Source organism: Solanum lycopersicum, chromosome 8 (genome assembly GCF_036512215.1).
Source record: "Solanum lycopersicum chromosome 8, SLM_r2.1".
Lineage (NCBI taxonomy): Eukaryota > Viridiplantae > Streptophyta > Magnoliopsida > Solanales > Solanaceae > Solanum > Solanum lycopersicum.
In genome coordinates, this window is record NC_090807.1 from 2,939,951 (window position 1) to 2,966,198 (window position 26,248).

A 26,248-nucleotide genomic window follows, 5' to 3' on the forward strand; every position below is an offset into this window, starting at 1 on the left:
CTTTTAAATAAATAAACACATGAGTCCTACATGGCAAAATACACGTAAGACACCACGTAGGACGGAAAATGACATGTAGGATGACATGTGTGTCTGTTTATTCAACTTTATACAAGTTTAAATGTCTACTAGTGCATACCCAAAGTTGAAGGGCATAAATATAATTCGAAGCCAAGTTAAAGGGTGTATTTACGTATCATGCCAAAAAGTAATACCTTAAAGGAAAATGGAACAGAATCCAATTCTTCACAATTATGGTAGGCCCAATTAAGCACTACAATGAGCTGTTGAAAAATGGACAGGTGCATAAAGCAAAAGTAATTGAATAATTGCCTCAATTATTCAATCAGTCTTTGTTTATTCAAGTCCATACTTTTTAAAAAGAGAAAAGAGGACTGTTTTGCTTCCTGAAAAATAGTTTTACTCATTTCAAGCAATCACTGATCATTCTTGTTTGCAAACTACTCTCAACATTCAACAGGTGAAGTAAAGTACTCACTCTCTTAGTAGTTGAAGATAGATACAGAAAAATTCATCTTCTCAAAATCATTTTGTGTTTCCTTTCAGATTTGAGAAATGGAGATTGGGTTAGCAGTTGGTGGTGCATTTCTCTCCTCAGCTTTGAATGTTCTGTTTGATAGGCTTGCTCCTCACGGTGATCTGCTCAACATGTTTCGTAAGCATAAGGATCATGTTAAGCTCTTAAAGAAGCTGAAAATGACTTTGCGTGGTCTTCAGATTGTGCTGAGTGATGCAGAGAATAAGCAAGCATCAAATCCATCTGTGAGCGACTGGCTTAATGAGCTTCGAGATACTGTTGACTCTGCTGAAAATTTAATAGAAGAAGTCAATTATGAAGCTTTGAGGCTTAAGGTGGAAGGCCAGCATCAAAATCTTGCAGAAACAAGCAACAAACAAGTAAGTGACCTCAACCTGTGCTTGAGTGATGATTTCTTTCGTAACATAAAGGATAAATTGGAAGAAACCATTGAAACGTTGGAGGTGTTGGAAAAGCAAATTGGTCGCCTTGGCTTAAAGGAGCATTTTATTTCGACCAAACAAGAAACTAGAACACCTTCAACTTCTTTGGTGGATGATTCTGGTATCTTTGGAAGGCAGAACGAAATAGAGAATTTGATTGGCCGTTTGTTGTCGATGGATACAAAGGGAAAAAATCTGGCTGTAGTTCCTATTGTTGGAATGGGCGGCCTGGGCAAGACAACACTTGCTAAAGCCATTTACAATGATGAGAGAGTGCAGAAACATTTTATTTTGACAGCTTGGTTTTGTGTTTCTGAGGCATATGATGTTTTCAGAATAACGAAAGGGTTACTTCAAGAAATTGGCTCAACCGACTTAAAGGTTGATGACAATCTTAACCAGCTACAAGTCAAATTGAAGGAAAGCTTAAAGGGAAAGAAATTTCTTATTGTTCTGGATGACGTGTGGAATGACAACTACAATGAGTGGGATGACTTGAGAAATATTTTTGTACAAGGAGATATAGGAAGTAAGATCATTGTGACGACACGTAAAGAGAGTGTTGCCTTGATGATGGGAAATGAGCAAATTAGCATGGACAATTTGTCTACTGAAGCCTCTTGGTCTCTATTCAAAAGAAATGCATTTGAAAACATGGATCCTATGGAACATCCGGAACTTGAAGAGGTTGGAAAACAAATTGCAGCCAAGTGCAAAGGACTGCCCTTAGCTCTGAAGACGCTCGCTGGCATGTTACGCTCCAAATCAGAGGTTGAAGAGTGGAAATGTATTCTGAGAAGTGAAATATGGGAGCTGCGAGACAATGACATATTACCAGCGTTAATGTTGAGCTACAATGATCTTCCCGCACATTTAAAGCGATGCTTTTCTTTTTGTGCAATATTTCCTAAAGATTATCCATTTAGGAAAGAACAAGTTATTCATCTGTGGATTGCCAATGGTCTTGTACCTGTGGAAGATGAAATAATTCAAGATTTAGGCAACCAATACTTTCTCGAGTTGAGATCAAGATCATTATTAGAAAGTGTCCCAAATCCTTCTAAAGGGGACATAGAGAAATTCTTAATGCATGACCTTGTCAATGATTTGGCACAAATTGTATCTTCAAATCTTTGTATAAGGTTGGAAGAGAACAAAGGATCGCATATGTTGGAACAATGTCGGCACTTATCTTATTCTATAGGAGGAGATGGTGAGTTTGAGAAATTGACACCCCTCTACAAATTGGAGCAGCTGAGGACATTGCTTCCGATATATATTATTGGCGATTATCGTTATCACCCTCTAAGCAAGAGGGTGTTGCATAACATACTGCCTACACTAATATCCTTGAGGATGCTATCATTGTCTCATCATTACACGATTGTTGAGTTGCCAAATGAATTGTTTATCAAATTAAAGCTCCTCAGATTTTTGGACCTTTCTCAGACAAGGATAAAAAGGTTGCCAGATTCCATTTGTGGATTGTATAACTTGGAGACACTTCTCCTGTCATCTTGTTCTAAACTTGAGGAGCTACCGCTGCAGATGGAAAAGTTGATTAACTTGCGTCATCTTGACATAAGCAACACTCGGCGCTTGAAGATGCCACTACATCTGAGCAGGTTGAAAAGCCTCAAAGTGTTGGTGGGAGCCAAGTTTCTTGTAGGTGGTTGGAGAATGGAATATTTGGGTGAAGCACAAAACTTGTATGGATCTCTATCAGTTGTAAATTTGGAAAATGTGGTTGATAGAAGGGAAGCTGTGAAGGCAAAGATGAGGGAGAAGAATCACGTTGACAAGTTATCTTTGGAGTGGAGTGAAAGCATTAGTGCTGACAATTCACAAACAGAAATAGACATACTTGATGAGCTACGCCCACATAAAAACATTAAAGAAGTCGAAATCAGTGGATACAGAGGGACAAACTTCCCCAATTGGGTAGCTGATCCTTTGTTTGTTAAGCTAGTGAAATTGTCTCTTAGAAACTGCAACAACTGTTATTCGTTGCCAGCACTAGGACAACTCCCTTGTTTGAAATTCCTTTCCGTTAAAGGGATGCATGGAATCACAGAGGCGATGGAAGAATTCTATGGCAGATTGTCCTCCAAAAAGCCTTTTAACTGTCTTGAGAAGCTTGAATTTGAAGATATGACGGGGTGGAAGCAATGGCACGCACTAGGAATTGGAGAGTTCCCTACACTTGAGAACCTTTCCATTAAAAATTGCCCTGAGCTCAGTTTGAAGATACCCATCCAATTTTCAAGTTTAAAAAGGTTACAAGTTAGAGGTTGTCCAGTTGTTTTTGATGATGCTCAACTGTTTAGATCCCAACTTGAAGCAATGAAGCAGATTGAAGCATTATATATACGTGATTGTAACTCTATTACCTCCTTTCCTTTTAGCATACTGCCAACTACCTTGAAGACAATAGAGATATCTGGTTGCCCAAAATTGAAATTCGAGGCGCCAGTTGGTGAGATGTTTGTGGAGTATTTGAGTGTGATTGATTGTGGTTGTGTAGATGATAATATCATTAGAGTTTCTCCCAGCAGCGTGTAAATTGAGTATTATGAGTTGCCACAACTTTACTAGGTTTTTGATTCCTACTGCAACTGAAACTCTCACTATTTCGAATTGTGAGAATGTTGAAAAACTATCGGTGGCATGTGGAGGAGCGGCCCAGATGACGTTACTGCATATTTTGAAGTGTAAGAAGCTCAAGTGTCTGCCAGAACGTATGCAGGAACTCCTTCCATCTCTCAAGGATTTGTATCTTTCCAATTGTCCAGAAATAGAAGGAGAATTGCCCTTCAATTTACATAAACTCCGTATCAGTGATTGCAAGAAACTGGTGAATGGCCGAAAGGAGTGGCATTTACAGAGACTCACAGAGTTAGTGATCCATCATGATGGGAGTGACGAAGATATTGAACATTGGGAGTTGCCTTGTTCTATTACAGAACTTGAGGTATACAATATGATAACATTAAGCAGCCAACATCTCAAAAGCCTCACCTCTCTTCAATGTCTAAGTATTGGTGGTAATTTATCTCAGATTGGCCGTCTTTCCTCCTTTTCTCACCTCACTTCGCTTCAAACTCTACAAATCAGGAATTTCGGTAATCTCCAATCACTTGCTGAATCAGCACTGCCATCCTCCCTCTCTCACCTGACCATCTCCCGTTGCCCGAATCTCCAATCACTTGCTGAATCAGCACTGCCCTCCTCCCTCTCTCACCTGAACATCTATGATTGCCCGAATCTCCAATTACTACCTGAATCAGCACTGCCCTCCTCCCTCTCTCACCTGGACATCTCCCATTGTCCTAATCTCCAATCACTACCTGAATCAGCACTGCTCTCCTCCCTCTCTCACCTGGACATCTCCCACTGTCCTAATCTCCAATCACTTGCTGAATCAGCACTGCCCTCCTCCCTCTCTCACCTGACCATCTCCCATTGCCCTAATCTCCATTCACTTTCAGAAAAAGGGATGCCCTCTTCCCTCTCTAAACTATCTATTTCCAAATGTTCATTGCTCACACCACTACTAGAATTTAACAAGGGGGAATACTGGACAAATATTGCTCATATCTCCACCATACAGATCGATTGGAAATGCATGTAATGATTAAAACGAATGACTCCCCAACTGATGTAAGCTATTCTTTTCCCTCATAAGCTTTTTATTTCACTTTGCTTTTTTGTTACTTCTTTTCATTTTTAATCATGCCGTGCTAGCTCATCATCAAACACATAGCATTATATTTAACCTCCATAGAGAATCTAAATTTTTTATAGGATAACGATCACAAGTTTTTAGGAAATAAGTGCAACTTCCATTGTCACATGTTATATAATTCTATATTTCTCATTGCTTATTGGTTTATGCTCTTGCCGTGTTTTAATTCACGTCTCAATTGCCACCATGTTTAATCGAAAGTTTTTAGTTCTTGTAATCATCAACCATCCTATGTCACTAGAAATTTTGATAGGTAAAAGAGGTAGACAAAAATGCTAAACATCTTTTTTCTTTCGTATAGCGACCAGACAACTACGTTTTGAAAGGTAAGGGCTACAGATATACATTTGCAGGGTGTTAATCCAACGAGTAAGAAAATCACTGTCTTCAAATATCTTCTCTTGCGTACACTTTTGCAATTTTAAGCTACATTTTGAACTCATGTGTTGTTGCTAACTTAAACATGTTTTGTGCTTAATCAGATGTGGATTTAGAAGAGCGAGTACGACAAGTCTGGTACATCAATTGTCCGTAGGAAGTGTTTCTAAGGTGCTGCTGCTATTTTTACATGTGTTCCCGAGTTCCTTTTTTTAAAAAATCTTTCCACTAAAGCTATTTTGTCGTCCACAGTGAATTTTCAGGTCTGTTGTTATAGGCAAGTCTTTGAGATGTGACTATCAAAGAAGGGCGATTACAATCAGTGTACCGCTGATACTATTTCATGTTTCCAGTGCTACAGTGCAAGCCTCTTTTGTAAGTTGACAAACTCGATTAGTTAATATGTTTGGGACTCAACTACTACTCATTTTGTAAGACTTAAGTACAGAAAATCAAATTAGAATTATAACTCGCGATGGTTGAGTAAACTCCAAGAAGTACTGATATATTTTTATAGTGGATATGTTGTTTCCTCATTCGGTGCTTGATATCCACATTGGAGTCCAACTACATTCGAATTTGCACATTTGAAGGAGCGGCGCTCCTAACATGATTTTTTACCCATTCTACGACTCGTGCTCCTAAATTCTAATTAAGGGTAGAAAAATCTCAACTATCTCACCCCAACTCATATCAATTATATTCAGTATAAAGTCTAAACTAAAATTATAACTATATAGGTGCAAATATTTTTGAAAAAAAAACTCAAATAACAACCAAAATAAAGAAAGAATACTAAATCCTACACTCATTAGTTACAACAACTAAAAAATATTTATAGCCATTGAACTCCTATGCACATTGTACAGCAAAACTCCACTTTCCTAAGTGTACATCATTAGTTCAACACATTCGCAACAATGAAAATATTTTTTGTTATTTTTTCTATTCATGTCCTAGTATGCAGAGCGATTTGGAGACTTACATAGTTCAAGTCGAATCACTAGAAAGCCAAATTTCCACTCAACCGTCAAGAATGGATTTGGAGAGCTGGTACAAGTCTTTCATGCCAAAGATAATAGAAACCGCTGGCTCAGATGAAAAACCACAGTTGATATATTCGTATCATAATGTTATAATAGGCTTCGCTGCAAGATTGTCAGCGAAGCAAGTGAAGGAAATGGAGAAGAAACCAGGATTTATATTTGCGTGGCCTCAGAGGATATTGTCTTTGCACACTACTCATAGTCCGAGTTTTCTTAAATTGCAACAGAACGTTGGCTTGTGGAGGGATGACAACTATGGAGAAGGTGTGATCATTGGAGTCTTCTACACAGGGGTTACCCCTGATCATCCTTCATTCAGTGACGAAGGAATGCCTCCTCCACCTGCTAAATGGAAGGGAAAGTGTGATTCAAATTTCACTGGAAAGTGTAGCAACAAGCTCATTGGTGCAAAGACTTACCCACTAAAAAGTGAGTCACCAAAAGATGAGGCTGGACATGGCACACACACCTCGAGCACAGCTGCAGGAAGTTTTGTGAAAGGTGCCAATGTGTATGGGAACGCTAAAGGCACTGCGGTTGGGATTGCCCCTCTTGCTCACTTGGCCATGTATAAGGTCAGTCCATTATTTGGTTGCCCCGATGCTGAAATTTTAGCTGGCATGGATGAAGCTATTGATGATGGAGTAGATATCATGTCCCTTTCACTTGGTGGATCTAGCAGGCCATTCTATAATGATGTGATTGCACTCGGGGCGTACAGTGCAGCAAAAAGAGGTATTCTTGTAAGTTGCTCTGCGGGTAATGGTGGTCCATCCCATAGCACTTATCAAACGAAGCTCCGTGGTTTCTGACAGTAGGTGCAAGCACTATTGACAGGGAACTTAAGGTCACTGTTATGCTCGGAAACCAAAAACTATTTGAGGGTGAATCAGCATTTAGTCCTAAGGTTCCGGATTCCTCATTTTACCCTTTGATTGACCCTTCACTGAATGCAACCCACATAGGTAGCCGTTTTTGTGAACTAGGTACACTGAGTGACCCCAAAATTATAGGCAAAATTGTTGTGTGGATGGACGGTGGTTATGTTTCCACGATTGGAAAAGGACAAGTTATAAAGGATGCCGGAGGAATTGGCATGTTTCTTGTTTGTACCCCTGAGTATGATTTCACCAAGTTAGCCGATCCTCACGTCCTTCCAGCTCTGTATGTTACATTCAATGATGGAACGGAGATTCATCAATACATCAACTCAACATCAGAACCAACTGCAAGAATTATGTTCCATTGAACAATAATCGGAGATAAAGAAGCTCCGGTAGTTGCTGCATATTCTTCTCGCGGATCTAGCCTAGCTACTCCTGGTATCTTGAAGCCTGATATAATTGGTCCCGGTAATAACATTCTTGCTGCTTGGCATACCTCCGTTGACTACGAAAAATACACAAAATCTGCCTTCAATATTATACAGGGCACCTCCATGTCTTGTCCTCACCTCAGTGGAGTTGCAGCATTGCTGAAAAGCTCACACCGCAATTGGTCCCCTTCAGCTATCAAATCAGCAATCATGACAACCGCTAACACACTGAACCTCGCCAATGTTCCCATCTTAGATGAAAGGCTCCTTCCGGCTGACATCTTTGCCATTGGTGCAGGACATGTCAATCCATTGAGAGCTAATGATCCAGGACTAATCTACGACATCCCAATTGAGGACTACCTGCCTTACCTGTGCGGTTTGAATTACACAAATCAACAGGTGGGAAGCATCGTTAAACACAAAGTGGATTGTAACAAAGTGAAACACATTCCTGAAGCTCAACTAAATTATCCATCATTCTCCATCACACTCGGAGACATTTCTCAGACATATACTAGAACAGTGACTAACGTCGGGGAAGTTAATTCATCTTACAGCGTGGAAATAGATTCCTCACCCGGAGTCACTGTGATTGTTAAGCCCTCTACTCTGAAATTCTCCCAGTTGGACCAGAAGTTGAAATACCAAGTGACGTTTACGAGAAGAGATGATAGCCCTCTACTATTGCTCAAGGATTCTAGAAATGGAGTAGTAAGAAGTACTTTATAAGAAGCCCAATCGCAGTTGTGCTACGACCTACAATTGGTTTTTAGTAATTGGATTAGTGTATAACAAAACTATGTTAGTGGTTTCAATAGATATTGTTGAATAATAAGTGACAAAAGTACTCACACCATATTTTCATGTTACATTTTCACAATATCAAAATGTTCCATCATGAGCTTGTAGTCAAATCTCTTTCACATATATATGTCCTTCAACATTTTACACGTCAAACGTTCACAAAGTGTATATTAGCTACATGACATTTGCGAGCTCTACAAAGAGGAAAATGAGAATGAATGCAAGAACATGTGTCGAAGTTTCATATAAAGTGTATACAAACCTTACCACTAGCTTATGGAGGCAGATAGGTTGTTGGTGAAAGACCCTCAGCTCAAGAGAAGCAAATTCAAGTACAACGAAGTAGAAAACATTGCAACTAACAATTAAAACGGTGCAAAGCCTACAAAAAAGAACAAGAACAACAAAATAGTGCAATAGTCACAACACGAATAGAAGAGTACTCATTGTTCATATGAATGCAAAGTGCCTCTTCACACTCGGACGAGCACAATACCAACTATGAAATTGGTTAAGACTAGATGCTAGGTTGCTAATTTACAAATCTCACCTTCTCTCACATGAAACTATTGTTTGGGGACCAAGAGTGCGCCAATTTTGCAAATACGGAGGACTATTAGTGTTATATCATGGAAGTCGAAATCAATCCGTTAAAGGATAGTTTTAACAAGAAAAAGGTGTTAATAACTTCGAGAATAAGTTTGTCTAAGCAAAGTAACCTCTTTTTTTTTATAAAAAAAAGTTCTGAATGGGAAAAGGATTGTCCAAGCCTTATAAAGAGTCCACCCATCTAATTAACCACCGATTTGGGACTTTTGTCATTCTTTAACAGTTATACATGCAGCTTTGCAAGTGGAAAATTGTTTTTTTTTTATTGAAAAGAAGATTGTGACAACCATTACTAGGAAAAAATATCAAAAGGAGTGCTTTTGACTAAACAATTCAACAATCATCCACTGCAGGACCAAACTACACTATATATAATAGTAGTACACAAAGCAAAAAATACCAAACTCCACTTTCCTATGTGTACATCACTAATTCATAGTTCCTTTCTCCCAACACATTTGCAACAATGAAAATATTTTTTGTTATTTTTGCTATACTTGCTTGTCTTTCATGGCATAGTATGCAGAGCGATTTGGAGACGTACATAGTTCAAGTTGAATCTCCAGAAAGCCAAATTTCTACTCAATCGTCGAGAGTGGATTTGGAGAGCTGGTACAATTCTTTCTTGCCAAAGACCATAGCAATCGCTGGCTCAGATGAAAAGTCATGGTTGATATATTCATATCGGAATGTGATCAAAGGCTTTGCAGCAAGATTGTCAGCAAAGCAAGTAAAGGAAATGGAGAAGAAACCGGGCTTTATATCTGCGTGGCCTCAGAGGATATTGTCTTTGCATACTACACATACTCCGAGTTTTCTTGGATTGCAACAGAACGTTGGCTTGTGGAGGGATTCCAACTATGGTAAAGGCGTGATCATTGGTGTTTTAGACACCGGGATTTCACCTGACCATCCTTCATTTAGCGATGAAGGAATGGCTCCTCCGCCTGCTAAATGGAAGGGTAAGTGTGAATCGAACTTCACAACAAAGTGCAACAACAAGCTCATTGGTGCGAGGACATTCCCAATAAGCAGTGATTCACCAATTGATGAGGATGGACATGGTACACATACGGCCAGCACAGCTGCAGGAAGTTTTGTGAAAGGTGCAAATGTGTATGGGAACGCTGAAGGCACCGCGGTTGGGATTGCCCCTCTTGCTCACCTGGCCATTTATAAGGTCTGCGATTCATCTGGTTGCGCAGACAGTGACATTCTAGCTGCCATGGATGCAGCTATTGATGATGGAGTAGATATCCTGTCCCTTTCCCTTGGTGGTAGCAGCATCCCATTCTATACTGATCCGACTGCACTCGGTGCCTATAGTGCAGCACAAAGAGGTATTCTTGTAAGTTGCTCTGCCGGTAATAGTGGTCCATATGATAGCACCTTATCAAATGAAGCCCCATGGATTCTGACAGTAGGTGCCAGCACTATTGACAGGAAACTCAAGGCCACTGTTAAGCTCGGAAACCAACAATTATTCGAGGGCGAAACAGCTTTTAATCCAAAGGATCACAATTCAACATTTTCACCTCTGTTTGATCCTTCACTGAATGCAACTGACTTTGAAAGACCTTATTGTGGACCAGATACTCTGAGTGAACCTGAAATTAAAGGCAAAATTGTTGTGTGCAAGGCAGGTGGTGGTATTCCCAGGATAGTAAAAGGAAAAACTGTAAAAGATGCCGGAGGTGTTGGCATGATTATCATTAGTACCGCTGATGATGGTTTCACTATACCTGCCGATCCTCACGTCCTTCCGGCTCTGTATATTACCTACAAAGATGGAATGGAAATTCTTGACTACATGAACACAACATCAAAACCAATTGCAAGAATTGCATTTCAAGGAACAATTATTGGGGATAAACATGCTCCGGTTGTTACTGCATTTTCTTCTAGGGGACCAAGTATAGCTAGTCCTGGAATCTTGAAGCCTGATATAATTGGTCCCGGTCTTAACATTCTTGCTGCTTGGCCTACCTCCATTGACAACAAAACGAACACAAAGTCTACCTTCAACATTATATCGGGCACTTCCATGTCTTGTCCACACCTCAGTGGAGTAGCAGCATTGCTGAAAAGCACACACCCGACTTGGTCCCCTGCAGCTATCAAATCAGCAATCATGACAACCGCTACCACGGTGAACCTTGCCAATGATCCCATCTTAGATGAGAGGCTCCTCCCAGCTAACATCTTCGCGATCGGTGCAGGACATGTCAATCCATCGAGAGCTAATGATCCAGGACTAATCTACGACACCGAATTTAAGGACTACCTGCCTTACCTCTGCGGTTTGAATTACACAAATCGACAGGTTGGAAATCTCCTGCAACGCAAAGTGGAGTGTAAGGAAGTGAAACACATTCCTGAAGCACAACTAAATTATCCTTCATTCTCCATCGCACTCGGAGAAATTTCTCAGACTTATACGAGAACAGTGACTAACGTCGGGGAAGCTAAATCATCTTACAGTGTGGAAATAGCTTCCCCACCCGGAGTCTCTGTGATTGTTAAGCCCTCTACTCTAGAATTCTCCCAGTTGGACCAGAAGTTGAAATACCAAGTGACATTTACGAAAAGAAATAATAGCCCAAACAGTGGCATTGCTCAAGGATTCTTGAAATGGAGTAGTAAGAATTACTCAGTAAGAAGCCCAATTGCAGTTGTGCTACCGCCTACAATTGGTTTCTAGTTTTATTTTCTTCTCATTTTAATAATTGGAACAATATATAACAAGAGTGGTTCCAAAAGAAACTGTTGAATTACATTATATTTGCATGTTACATTTTCATAAGATCAAAAATGTTACCACATGAATCAGTACCAGATAGTTATAATTTCCAAAATTGTTCATGTAAATTCTATAAAGGCTTAATACATAGACCAGACATCTAGAGTATGGACAATATAAGCCAGAAGGCCCAACATCCGAAACAATGAATTGAGATGTGTTTCGCTCTAATGCCATGTTAAAGCAGACCATAAAAAGAGAACATGTCATTTTTTCGGGGAATCATTTTCGTTTAAATTTTCTTTCCTCTTCTCTCTATTAGTTTGTTTCCCAACTTGTGTCCAGTCACTTCCATACTCAAAGTCCGAACCCGAAACCTATAGTTATGAATAAAGGAGTACTTCTCACTCCACCACGACCTTTATTGGTTGTTCTCTTGTCTCTTTCATTTCATCTCTTTGTTTCCTGTGCTTATCTTTCTGAGTAATTGTTTTATAAACAGAGTCCCTTTGTGGGATGAATTCTTAATTTTAATAGGGGAATTCTTTACACAACATATATGAAGGGGAACAATAAGAGATCGAGACGGATCCAAGATATAAATTTAATGGATTTAATTCTGTTGCACCGTTCAATCTTAAATATTTTAATAATTTCTTTACACATATATCTATACCATATCGAAAAGTTATGAGTTCAAATGAGCCCACGACTAAAAGTCTATCCGACCCTAGGGTTACATCTTCGGCTCAAATTCTCTGTGTTAACATTTCTACTAAATATCAACAATGTAATTCCAAACTCGAAAAAGGGTAGAGCGTAAATAGATCTTATCCTTATGGTTATTTTCTATAGATCCTCGACTCAATGATTCTACTAAATAAGTTAATTTCCTATAAATCATCGACTCAAGGATTCTACTAAATAAGTATATAAATTAAATTCCAAAATTATTACCAGCATTTAAAATTATTATCCTAAAATCTCAAACTCATAAATTTCAAATCCTGGCTTCGCTTTTGAGTCGTGGATATAGGTCGGACCTTCGCTCATAGACAATTGACTTTCTTTTCTTAAAAAAAAATATTTACGATATATTTTTAGAAAAATAATCATCTGATAAACCTATATATTAGACTTATTTCTACTTTTAGTACTAGAACCCTACTACTTATTTCTATTTCTTATATATACTATTTTATTTTATGATACATTCAACTTGACATACAATTTAAAAAATAAATGGTCTTTTAACCTGTAATTATTACCATGTCATAACATTTTTAGGCCATAAAAATATATCATTAAAAATAAAGTGAAAATTTAAAAATTATAATATTTTCACATATAAAATTGTATCACTTATTTTTGAAAAAAAAAACAAAAATGTCATGTAAAAATAAAACAAAAGTCAGTCCATGTCCCACCTTTCTTGAACTGAGAAGAGAAACTAGAATTTTAGCTACAGAGTTCAATGAAATTTATTAATTTTAGTTAATATCATGTGTATATGTAAGCTATTTTAAAACATAGTAAGCTATTTTTCTTTTTCTTTTTTTTAAAAAAAAATAGAATTTATAAATTTAAAATTTTAGATCCGACTCTGTTTTTAAGGATCATTTGTTACTCTTTGGTGTTAGCTTAGGGCACATCTTATTTCCATTCAATTATTATGTTAAAACATCCATATAGTGTCTTGTCAAGTAGTTTTGCAATAATTCATAGTATTTCTAATCTTCATATATAGTTTTATTAATACTTTTTAGCATTATTTAATTTATTTATTTAGTCTTAATTTTGATATGAAGTTTAAGAAAATATATAAAAAATAAAGTTATAATTTTATCTTAAAGATATATGATAAATATAAAAAAAATCATTTAATTTATTATTTTAAACATATTACATAAAAAATTAAAATTAAAAAATATAAAAAATATAATTTTTCTAACAAAAAAAAATAAAATAAAAATCATCTTGTGTTTCACGTAAATACAAGTGTCCACTTGCAACTTGTTAATTATTTGTAATCATAATCACATAGACAAGATAAATCAATTATCCAATTGAATAAATTACATGCTCCTAGCTTTTTCTATTTATATTTTATCTCACAAAATCTAAAAGTAGGAATCACAAAAATACTCTCTATTTTTTATTTTTCTTCGCGCTATCTAATTTGGAGTTTAATTAATTAATTTAGATTCACATTAATAAAATAGGAATGAGTGTAGAAGCTCATAAACGAGTTTGACCTGATTCAATATCTTCGGATGAAGCAATATATTTTTGTTAAGAAATTCATTTGATATATAAATATTTTAAATTTCAAAGGTATATATTATCACTAGTACTCATCTTTACGTTCAAAAATACAAAACTCACAAAAATGAAACTCCACCTCTTATTAAGACATTTACTTTTAAAATAAAATATTCTTACTAATGACGAATCGATCATTTTCGAAAATCACAAATAAAAACACTAAGAGAACCAGTCTTTTTGTGGCCTAAATTAAGGTAAAAGTATGTTGACCCTTGTGAAGGTACTTGGAAGATATAATGGAAATTTGATTATTTAAACATGTTAGAATTGATCATTAAATGTATTAAATAGGGTTATCAATAATGGTACTATATTATAATAAATCCAATATCAAATAATTGACCAAAAATATCAAATTTACAAACTAAGGCGGAATTGGGATTTTATTTTATGTTTCTAAAATTTAGAATGATATCTGAAGGCGATAATAAAATTCTAAATTTAATATTTATATATTTAACATATTTTGTGATATAAATATATTATTTTAAATAATTTATTTTTGATATGATTGAATCAATATCCTAACTTCTCGATACAAAGAAGTCAAATTTGTCAACTTTAGAGATTGTTATTATTGTAATATAAAATATGAACATAAATGGGGAAAAAAATGGCTGCTAATTGGATGGGTCCTTAATATATTAGTGCTACTACTACTTTTTATCTTCTTTTTTTTTTTACAAAGTGACTAACTTTATTTAAAAATAATAAAGGAATAAAGCATAACTATTATTGGTGTTTGGTGTTCCCTTTTAAGGCTTTCGGATTCGCTTCCGTAAAGCTCAGAGGCAGAGTCAGAATTTTCAATACAGGGGTTCTTAATATGTAGAAATAGACAGATGAAATATTCGAAGTAAATTCAACATCTACTATATATACATATAATAATATTTTAATCATATATAAATAATATAATTTTTTATCGAATGGGATTCAAATGAACCCCCTTCATACAAGGTGGCTCCGCCTTTGATAAGACCATTAAAAGAGGAAGCGCTCCTTATCATTTTTCTGTTCTCGAAGTTTGAATTCGAGATATTTAATTAAAAACGAAAGAATAAAAATTATCCGTCCCACCACAACTTACGATGTCTAGAAAGTAGAGGGAGAATTTCAACATCCAATACCTAAAAGAAGGAATCAAAGAAAATATAAAATACTCATCAAGAGTCATAGTGGTCTACTTAAATAATATGATACTGACCCTGCCAAGATTATTGAAAGATGTAATTTATCATTAAATGTAAACTTTAGCATGTTGTACAATTAAATATTATAAGGATATGAGTATTTTAAGTTGGATATAGGATAAATAAAAAAAAAGAAGCCAGATACTAAATCCAACACCAAACAAGAAATAAAGCAACATTCACATGGTACATGTAGGGAAAAAAAGTAGTTGAAGTTCCCATCATTAGGTGGTGTAATAATATAAACGCAGAACCAGGATTTAAAGTTTATGAATTCAGAACATGTCACTTAACTCTTTGCTCATTTTAGTTAGTGAATTTGCTGAGTAAATATTTATACGTATCTAATGAATTTCCTAAATATAACTACAGTATCTAAGCAAAAGATAGTGAGTTCGATCAAAACCTTACCTAATACAGTAGCTCTGCACCTAATATAATATGCACTAAACAAAGAAAAAGGAAAAAGCATGGCTTGCAAGTAGTATGAAATTAGAATTCTTACAGCCAATTGGGAAAATTAAGTTTTATTTTATGTCTGATAGAATGTGGAATAAGAATACACATATAATAAAAAGAGCTTGTAAAGCGTAATACTCGTATAACGATGATTATATTATCAACAAAGAATGTAGTAAAACGAAGGGTGATCATTGTGTTTTTAATCAGAAGTCTTTGATTCGAGTTGAGAAAATAGAGATAGAGGAAGGAGTTCCAACTAAAATTATTTTATGTTTTATGTTGTTATATAATTGTTCCTTTCAACTTTAGTCTTTTAATTTCTATCACATGATACTTCACTTTCTCCCACACATAATATAATACATTAAGTAACATGAGGGTATCTATTGTGTAAACAATTCTAAATCTTGATCTAGATGACCAATCAAAACTATAGGACTAGAGCACTATATATGTTAGTACTTCAAAGAAGGAAAAATCATCAACTTTTCTTCCATGAATATATGTAGTTAGAGTTCTTTTAGCTAATTTGTAGCCATGAAGTTGTTGAATATCCTTCTTGTTTTGTTCATCGTTAATTGTTTGTCATGGCCTAGTATGCAAAGCGATTTAGAGACTTATATAGTTCAAGTTGAATCTCCAGAAAGCCAAGTTTCAACTCAATCAATGTCAATGGATTTAGAAAGTTGGTACAATTCTTTTTTGCCAAAGACAATCTCGAATGAAGAGGAGGGGCCGCGTTTAGTATATTCATATCGCAATGTGATGAAAGGCTTTGCTGCTAGATTATCAGCAGAGCAAGTGAAAGAAATGGAGAAGAAATCAGGCTTTGTGAATGCGTGGCCGGAGAAGATATTGTCTTTGCACACTACACGTACTCCGAGTTTTCTTGGATTGAAGCAGAACACTGGCTTGTGGAGGGATTCCAACTATGGGAAAGGTGTGATCATCGGAGTGTTGGACTCTGGGATTTTTCCAGACCATCCTTCATTTAGCGACGAAGGAATGCCTCCTCCGCCTGCTAAATGGAAGGGAAAATGTGAATCGAACTTCACTACTAAGTGTAACAACAAACTCATTGGAGCACGGACGTTCCCAAAGGAAAATGGTTCGCCAATAGATGATGATGGACATGGTACACACACCGCCAGCACTGCTGTTGGCGGTTTTGTGAGAGGTGCCAATGTGTATGGAAATGCTAATGGCACTGCTGTTGGTGTTGCCCCTCTTGCTCACCTAGCCATTTATAAGGTTTGTGATTCGTTTGGTTGCTCTGACAGTGGGATTCTAGCTGCTATGGATGTAGCTATTGATGACGGAGTTGATATCCTATCGCTGTCTCTTGGTTCGAGTTCTAGTCCCTTCCATAGTGATTCTATTGCACTCGGTGCGTATAGTGCAACACAAAGAGGTATTTTTGTAAGTTGCTCTGCTGGTAATTTTGGTCCATCCGAACATACTGTTGCAAATGAAGCCCCGTGGATTCTCACAGTAGGCGCGAGCAGTCTTGACAGGAAATTTAAGGCAACAGTTCAGCTAGGAAACAATAAAGTGTTTGAAGGCGAATCGGCTTTTCACTCAAAGTTTTTCAGTACAAAATTCTTCCCTTTGTTTGATCCATCACTAACTGCTATTGACTCTGACAGCTCTTATTGCGGACCAGGTATGTTGACTGACCTTGCTGTTAAAGGCAAAATAGTCTTGTGTATGATAGGTGGCGGTTATACGAGGATTTCAAAAGGACAAGCTGTTAAGGATGCTGGAGGTGTTGGCATGATTCTAATTAACAGGGCTGAAGATGGTTTCACTACATCAGCTGACGCTCATGTCCTTCCAGCAATGGATGTAACTTATACAGATGGAATGAAAATCATCGACTATGTGAATTCAACGAAGAAACATGTTGCTCGGATTGCATTCCATGGAACTATACTCGGAGATAAAAATGCTCCGGTTGTTGCTGGATTTTCTTCTAGAGGGCCAAGCATAGCTACTCCCGGAATCTTAAAACCTGACATTATTGGTCCTGGTGTTAATATTCTTGCTGCTTGGCCTACCTCCATGGAAAACAACACAAACACGAAATCTACCTTCAATATTATTTCGGGTACCTCCATGTCTTGTCCTCACCTCAGTGGAGTAGCAGCATTGCTAAAAAGCGCTCACCCCACTTGGTCTCCTGCAGCTATTAAATCCGCAATCATGACAACTGCTTATACAGTAAACCTCGCCAACAATCCCATCCTAGATGAAACGCTCCTTCCTGCTAACATTTATGCCATCGGTGCAGGACATGTCAATCCATCCAGAGCAAATGATCCGGGACTAATTTATGATACCCCTTTCAAGGACTACTTACGCTATTTGTGTGGCTTGAATTACACAAACCGAGAGGTTGGAAACCTTCTACAACATAAGGTGGATTGCTCGGAAGTGAAAAGTATTCCTGAAGCACAACTAAATTATCCTTCATTTTCCATCATACTCAGAGAAAATCCTCAAACATATACAAGAACAGTGACTAACGTCGGGGAGGCTAAATCATCTTACATTGTCGAAATAGTTTCACCACAAGGAGTTTCTGTGACTGTTACGCCCTCTACTCTAAAGTTCTCGAAGATGAACCAGAAAAAAACATATCAAGTAACTTTTTTAAAAACGGCCAATAGTTCAACCAGTGGTATAGTTCATGGATTCTTGAAATGGACTAGTAATAGGCACTCTGTAAGAAGTCCAATTGCAGTTGTGCTACAAGAAATTGCAATGGATATCTAGACTCGTTTCGTTTTTAAAAATGATTTGATCCATGTAATAAGCCTGCATTAATTGTTTGAATCGAAAATGTAGAACGAATGCAGAGAGTACTCATTATATTCTATTATTCTTGTGTTACTTTCATTTCAGAGTGAGCTACTATTTTTTCTATTCTCTTCTTTCACTTTACGTTATCAAACTTTCGCGTATAGGAGAAATAATGCTGAGGTTGAGGGGGTTTATCACAAGTCAAGCGGAAAAAAACAGAATTATTGAAGCTCGAGCTAGTTCAGGCTCAGCCACAACGGAAAATGGAAATGGACAGACCGATTACGTTTACAACTATCCACTGTACTTGCAAGTTTCAGGTTCTGATCACTTGATTTCTATCAAACATACAGTGCTTAAACAATTATGCCTTGTGGAGTAGGTCGCTGAGATAAGATCTCCCGTCCAACAACAAGCTGAATTTGCACATGAACGGTTTAAAATGGATTATGAGTCTAGCTCAACCCAAAAGCTAGCTCAAGAGATGAGGATTGCTCAAGTTATATAAGGAAACCAAGTCCCCGTGGCCCCACCCCTCAGCTGACGAGGGGGACTCAACACCCCCCACATGCCTAGGCCTGCCAACTGGTGCTTGAACAATATAAATGGGGCCCAACATTGGTGAAACAAAGGATTCGGGTGGGTTCGTCTCTGATACAACCATCAACCCTTTTTCATCCGATGTGGCACCCCTAGGGGGGCCATCATCAGTAAACAAGAATTGAGATGGGTCCTACTCTGATGACATATTATATATGAAATGGATCTAGGGCATAACTCAACCACGAAAGCTAGCTCAAGAGGTGAGGCTTGTCTGTGCCCCACCCCTCAGCCTTAGCCATTTGAATTTGATCTACAACTAATACGATTTAGCACACCGAATAATTTGATCTACAACTAATACGATTCCACACCGCGTTAATCCCATTAAACGAGGAAGCACTACATTAAAAATAATGAAAAAATAGGTTCATAAATATATTAGCAATATTTAACATGAATTTGATGTTTGTCATTATCACATAACTCAAGAACATTTGTTGAATGAATTATTCATGAAATAATAAATAATTTGTTCCTTAATCAACATTAAAATGAAAATAAAGAAGAAAATTAGGATTTATATACAAAGGCATTTCGTAAGAAAAGGAACACATTTAAGTTGCATAGATTATACATTTGTGGTATGTCTTAGGGAAAAATTCAAAAAATTGTTAACAACTTTAGAAAAAGGAATTACGCTTAAACATGAAAGAGTTATAACTTTTCAACTTGCATAATGAACTTCTTCAATTGTTAAGTGAGAAACTTCATATTTATGTAAAAATAGATAATATGTAATATAACAGTTTTAAGTTATAGAATTTTATATAGAATATCAAAACATGAATTCTTGGAACTAAGCACAATATTTATTTTCTGCACAATGAATATACCTACTATATGTGTATATGTTGAATATAGTTAGAGACAATAACTTTGCAGAAACATAAACAACAAAGTTAAAAACATGTAACCCAAAACAACAATTAATATTATAAGCATAAATTAATGATTGTAAAAAAATATCAAGATATATAAAAATAGAATGAAATAGAAAGGAAAGAATCGAGTCCACTGAATGCACATTGTCCCCTTAAGAAAATTATTCTCCTCTAATACCTAAGGTTTAAAGAATTAGATCCTCTTCGGATGAAACGATTGTATTTTCCAGCGTATTAATACAAAAATAATAGTGTCAGTAAGCCACTCAATAGGAGCAAAGTACACAAATATTTAATTGTGCTAAGACGAAGAAGAACTTCAGAATTTTCGTTGTTTTAAAATTAGAGGTAATCCCTTTATTTATATACAACAAAGAGTAGTATGAACAAATTCTTATTATGCCTTATCGGAAATGTCACAACTCTTCGGAAAAGTCACATTCCTTCAAAAAGATTAGAACCTTTCATAAACGTTACAATCTTTCATAAAAGTCACAACTTTTTCATAAAAATCAAAACTTTTCATAAGAGGAAAAGACTAGTTTTGAAAATAAATAAATTAAAATGAAATCCTGATTTGTGATGGCGCCATGTAGGCGGACCTAGAGTTCCGATCCCTTATGGGAAAATTACACAACAAAGCAAAGTTATACTATTTAATTACTCACCATAGTTATAGTTTGTTATAATTACCACTCCAACTAACATTATACCTTAATTATCTGAGATGACTTCAAGTTTGTATAATCAGTTACGTTTGTTTATGTATAATTCGACAGTATATACAAATACATATGTATAATATACAATTATTTAACCTATGTATAATTCATCTCTCTCCCCTCTCTCACTCGCCTCTCTCCTCCTTACCCCAATTTCGCTCGCCTCTCTCCTCCCTCTTCCAATCTCGTTTCCCTATATACAAATGTATATGTATAATATACAATTATATACATATACAAATCACTGCTCTCCCACTCTCGCTCACCTCTCTCCTCCCTCTCTCAATCTCGCTCGCTTCTCTCCTCCCTCTCCCAGTCTCGATCACCTCTCTCCCCCCTTTCCCTGCCTTGCCCGCCTCTCTCCTCCCTCTCCCACTCTCGCTTACCGTATATATAAATATTTATGTATAATATATAATTATCTAACCGATATACATATACAATTCACCTTTCTCCCACTGTTTTCCTCCTCTCTCTCGCATTTCTCAATCGCCTCTCTCCTCCATATAACATGTAGTTACGAATTCTAATTATCAAACATAATTATTTTGAGGGTAATTAAATAATTTTTAAGTGACTAAGTGTGAATGTTCCCCTTATATTTGTTGTATATGAAAGTTGTTCAATAAAAATCCACTAGAAACACAGCCCAACAATAACCAAATAAGGCCCAAGTCAGCCAGTTTCTTCACAACAACATGTTCACACTAATCTATTAGGTTTTCATCTTTATTCTATCCTCTAACATCTCAATAGGCAAAATTCCAACTTGCTAGATTGGTTTCACCATTTTCAACTAAAGCTCCTTTTTGGAAAGTGATTTTTTTTTTTTTTTTGGAAAAGACTCAAATATGTCATTAAATTTTTAGAAAATGCTCATTTGCCATCAGTTAAAAGTTTGAATCATTTATGCTATAATCGTTAAAAAAAGACTCATTCATGTCATTATTTTTATAACGGTGATTTTGTCAAACCATTTTTGACACGTGATCACTTCTAATTCGGTCACGTCATCAATTTTTTGATAAAAAAAAAAAAAAAAAAGTACTTCAATTTTTATTCAGAATTTTGATTTTTTTATTAAAAATTTGATGACGTGGCCGAATTATAAGTGGCCATGTGTCAAAAATAATTTTGCAAAACAATTATTAAAAAATAATGGCATGATTGAGCCTTTTCTTTAACGGTAAGGACATAGATAATCCGAACTTTTAACGGCATAAGTGAGCCTTATCTGAAAGTTCGATGACATATTCGAATTTTTTTTTTTTTTTTTTTTGTATTTGTTGACAAAAAAGGACAAAAAGGACGATTTTGTTGATCTCTACCCTGTCACATTTGGACTGATCTCAACCTGCCCTTTTTTTTTTCTTCAAAATTTAAACTACTTTTTTGTTCTTGAATTCCCGCTCAAATAAATCTTAATCCTACAATATGTAATATGATATTGACCCTACCAAGATTCTTACTAATTATTTATTAGATATAAACTTTTATCATTTTGTCCAATTAAAAATTATAGAGATGAGTATTTTAAGTAGGACATAGGATAAATTAAAATACATTGTCAGATACTAAAGCAAACATCCACATGGTGCATGTGGAAAAAAATAATAATTAAAAGTTCTCTTTGTAATACGATACGTGTAATCAAGATTTAAACTTTATGAGTTCATAATTTGTTATAGTGAGTCCCGTAAAAAAACATTTGTATGTATTTTTTTCATTAAAAAAATATTTTTTCTTAGGGAAAATGCAGAAGTATCTCTCAATCTATACTCGAAATCTCAGAGATACACTTGTACTTTACTAAGGTCCTATTATCCTCCTTGAACTTATTTTATAAATAATTTTCTATTTCTTTTCGGCCTACGTGGCACTACAATTGAAAAAATTGTCAAACACGCGTTGAACTCACAAGATAGTGTCACGTAAATCGAAAAGGGATAAAAAATTATTTATAAAATAAGTTTAGAGGTAACATAACATTAATATAATATAAACGTGTTTCTGAGATTTCAAGCATAGTTCATGGAGGAGTTAGCCGATGCTTATTCCCCAGATACCGTCATTGCTTCTTCTCCGAGAAAAGAAGTTCACGACCCGTGGGCCCTTTTTTTCTTATAATTTTAGAATTTAAGTTTCCATACAAGAAGCCTTGCACTTAAATTATTGGTAGTATGACAGGGATAACTTTAATTATGTGCCACCTAAATCTTTATCAATAAAGCAAAAGATGTAAATATTTTAAGTTTCAATTCAAGAAGCCTTAGCATTATATATTGTAGTTCTTCAAACAATGTAAAATCATCAACTATACATTATTTAGTTCATGTATTTTGTTTTCTTTTAGCCAAATTTGTTTGTAGCCATGAAGTTGTTGAATATCCTTCTTGTTTTGTTCATAGTTTGTTGTTTATCACGGCCAAGTATGCAGCGCAGTTTAGATACTTATATAGTTCAAGTTGAATCTCCAGAAAATCGAATTTCAACTCAATCAATGTCAATGGACTTAGAAAGTTGGTACAATTCTTTTTTGCCAAAGACAATCTCGAATGAAGAGGAGGGGCCGCGTTTAGTATATTCATATCGCAATGTGATGAAAGGCTTTGCTGCTAGATTATCAGCAGAGCAAGTGAAAGAAATGGAGAAGAAATCAGGCTTTGTGAATGCGTGGCCGGAGAGGATATTGTCTTTGCACACTACGCGTACCCCGAGTTTTCTTGGATTGAAGCAGAACATTGGCTTGTGGAAGAATTCTAACTATGGGAAAGGTGTGATCATCGGTGTCTTAGACACCGGGATCACACCTGACCATCCTTCATTTAGCGACCAAGGAATGCCTCCTCCGCCTGCTAAATGGAAGGGTAAGTGTGAATTGAACTTCACTACAAAGTGTAACAACAAGATCATTGGTGCGAGGACTTTCCCAAAAGAAAATGGTTTGCCAATAGATGATGATGGGCACGGTACTCACACCGCCAGCACTGCTGCTGGTGGTTTTGTAAGAGGTGCTAATGTGTATGGAAATGCTAATGGCACTGCTGTTGGTGTTGCCCCTCTTGCTCACTTGGCTATTTATAAGGCCTGTGACTCTTTTGGTTGCATTGTCAGTAATGTTTTAGCTGCTATGGATGCAGCTATTGATGATGGCGTGGATATCATATCCCTTTCCCTTGGTGGATATACTAGTCCCTTCCACAGTGATTCTATTGCTCTCGGTGCATATAGCGCAACTGAAAGAGGCATTCTTGTGAGTTGCTCTGCAGGTAATACTGGTCCATCCAAAAGTTCTGTATCAAACGAAGCCCCGTGGATTCTCACAGTAGGCGCGAGCACTCTTGACAGGAAAATTAAGGCAACAGTTCAGCTAGGAAACAAAAAAATGTTTGAAGGTGAATCAGCCTTTCATCCAAAGGCTGTTAATACAAAATTCTTCCCTTTGTTTGTTCCTACACTTAATGCTAGTGAGTTTCGCAGATCTTATTGCGGATCAGGTACGTTGAGTGACCGCGATGTTAAAGGAAAAATAGTGTTGTGTATGATAGGAGGCGATTATTCGAGAATTGAAAAAGGACAAACTGTTGAGGATGCTGGAGGTGTTGGCATGATTCTAATAAACGGGGCTGAAGATGGTTTCACTACCTCAGCTACCGCTCACGTCCTTCCAGCAATGGATGTAACTTATGCAGACGGAATGAAAATCATTGAGTATATGAATTCAACAAAGAAACCTGTTGCTCAGATTACATTCCAAGGCACTATACTCGGTGATCAAAATGCTCCGGTTGTTGCTGCATTTTCTTCCAGAGGGCCAAGCATAGCTAGTCGCGGAATCTTAAAGCCTGATATTATCGGTCCTGGTGTAAACATTCTTGCTGCTTGGCCTACCTCCATGGAGAATAACACCAACACAAAATCTACTTTCAACATTATTTCGGGAACTTCCATGTCTTGTCCTCACCTCAGTGGCGTGGCAGCATTGCTAAAAAGCGCTCATCCCACTTGGTCTCCTGCAGCTATCAAATCAGCAATCATGACAACCGCTGATACAACCAATCTTGCCAACGGTCCCATATTAGATGAGACACTTCTTCCTGCTAGCATCTTCGCGGTTGGTGCAGGACATGTCAATCCAGAAAGAGCAAATGATCCAGGATTAATTTATGATACCCCAGTCAAGGACTATGTACCTTATTTATGCGGTTTGAATTACACAAATCGAGAGGTTGGAAACCTTCTACAACATAAGGTGGATTGCTCGGGAGTGAAAAGCATTCCTGAAGCACAACTAAACTATCCTTCATTTTCCATCACACTCAGAGAAAATCCTCAAACATATACAAGAACTGTGACTAATGTCGGGGAGGCTAAATCATCTTACATTGTGGAAATAGTTTCACCACAAGGAGTTTCCGTGTCTGTTAAGCCCTCTACTCTGAAGTTCTCAAACAAGAACCAGAAAAGGACATATCGAGTAACTTTTTCAAGAACAGACAATAGTTCAACTAGTGGTGTAGTTCAAGGATTCTTGAAATGGACTAGTAATAGGCACTCTGGAAGAAGTCCAATTGCAATCGTTCTATAAGAAACTGCAATGTTTGATTTCTAGTCTCGTTTCGTTTTAAAAAGTCATGATTTGTTACATGTAATGAGCCTACATTCATTGTTTGAATCCAAAATGTAGAATGAATGCAGAAAGTACTCATGCTGGATTTTTCTTTCCAACGACCATAGCGAGTGCTAGCTCAAACGAAGAACAATTTATCATTACTATTAGACTCTAAAATAAGTCCAACATCAAATAGAGGGCTAAGGCATCATCCATACATTACATGTACAAAGAAGTTAAAGTTCCCATACTAATGTTGTTATACTATATACAAAATCAAGAACAAGGGAAAGCATATGGCTGTTACATACACTGACATTGGAGTTTTTGACCAAAATGAGTTATTTTAAAAATCAATTTACCTAATTAATATATTTTTAATTTTTTTTACACAAATAGTATAAACGTACTTTATGGTAACGTTTTAGGATATTTTCATTATAACAATTCAACGGACAAAAAGTTAACGGGTTGACGACGTTAAACGCATAAACGTAACTGTGAGTAACGTTTTAGGTGTAAAACGTTACTCAAGAGTACGTTTTTGGAGAATCCAATTACGGGCCACTGACTCCAATCCTGCAAAGGCGGAGTCAAATCATTCAACTGTAAAACGTTACTATGAGTAACGTTTTACACCTAAAATGTTACTTTGACTTCCGTTTCTTAAGAATCTAATCACGGGCCTTCGACTTCTGCAAATTTAGAATATATTTAGCTATAAAACGTTACTCACAGTGACATTTTACCTTAAAAACGTTGCTTTCAATTACAACACTCCGTTAAAGTCATATTCCTCAATTTTTCAAACTGACCAAAGTGATTATAAATAAATGTTGTTGTAATATTTTGCATGTTCAAATATAATTCAGCAAAAAATTTCGTTGTGTGGTCCATTTTAAAAATAATATTCACAAAATTTCATCGGGTATGATACATTTAAATGTATGTCATATTGATGTTAATCCAATTAATATTTTTATATAACATTATAAATCATATAAATAAAATCAAAAATTTTCATAAT

General features: G+C 36.3%; 4 protein-coding genes and 1 pseudogene across 4 annotated transcripts; all 5 read left to right on the forward strand.

Moving 5' to 3' along the window:
* Positions 1–348: 348 nt before the first annotated feature.
* Positions 349–5,640, forward strand: LOC101263874 (putative disease resistance RPP13-like protein 1). Its single transcript, XM_069287793.1, is given in 5 exon segments — positions 349–481; positions 568–3,510; positions 3,512–4,641; positions 5,209–5,275; positions 5,357–5,640. Coding segments are annotated over 2 exon segments (4,035 nt in total). The 5' UTR covers positions 349–481; positions 568–576; the 3' UTR covers positions 4,613–4,641; positions 5,209–5,275; positions 5,357–5,640.
* Positions 5,363–8,366, forward strand: LOC101245079 (subtilisin-like protease; annotated as a pseudogene).
* Positions 8,367–9,282: 916 nt separating this feature from the next.
* On the forward strand, positions 9,283–11,644 carry LOC101245383 (subtilisin-like protease). Its single transcript, XM_004244540.5, has one exon. The coding sequence runs from the start codon at positions 9,348–9,350 to the stop codon at positions 11,580–11,582; it is 2,235 nt and encodes a 744-aa protein (XP_004244588.1). The 5' UTR covers positions 9,283–9,347; the 3' UTR covers positions 11,583–11,644.
* A 4,284-nt stretch (positions 11,645–15,928) lies between these two features.
* LOC109120837 (subtilisin-like protease) lies at positions 15,929–18,499 on the forward strand. The gene has a single exon (XM_019215043.3). It carries the CDS (start codon positions 16,139–16,141, stop codon positions 18,374–18,376), a length of 2,238 nt encoding a protein of 745 aa, XP_019070588.1. The 5' UTR covers positions 15,929–16,138; the 3' UTR covers positions 18,377–18,499.
* A 4,269-nt stretch (positions 18,500–22,768) lies between these two features.
* LOC101245971 (subtilisin-like protease) lies at positions 22,769–25,337 on the forward strand. The gene has a single exon (XM_019215438.3). The coding sequence runs from the start codon at positions 22,981–22,983 to the stop codon at positions 25,195–25,197; it is 2,217 nt and encodes a 738-aa protein (XP_019070983.1). The 5' UTR covers positions 22,769–22,980; the 3' UTR covers positions 25,198–25,337.
* The last annotated feature ends 911 nt before the right edge of the window (positions 25,338–26,248 follow it).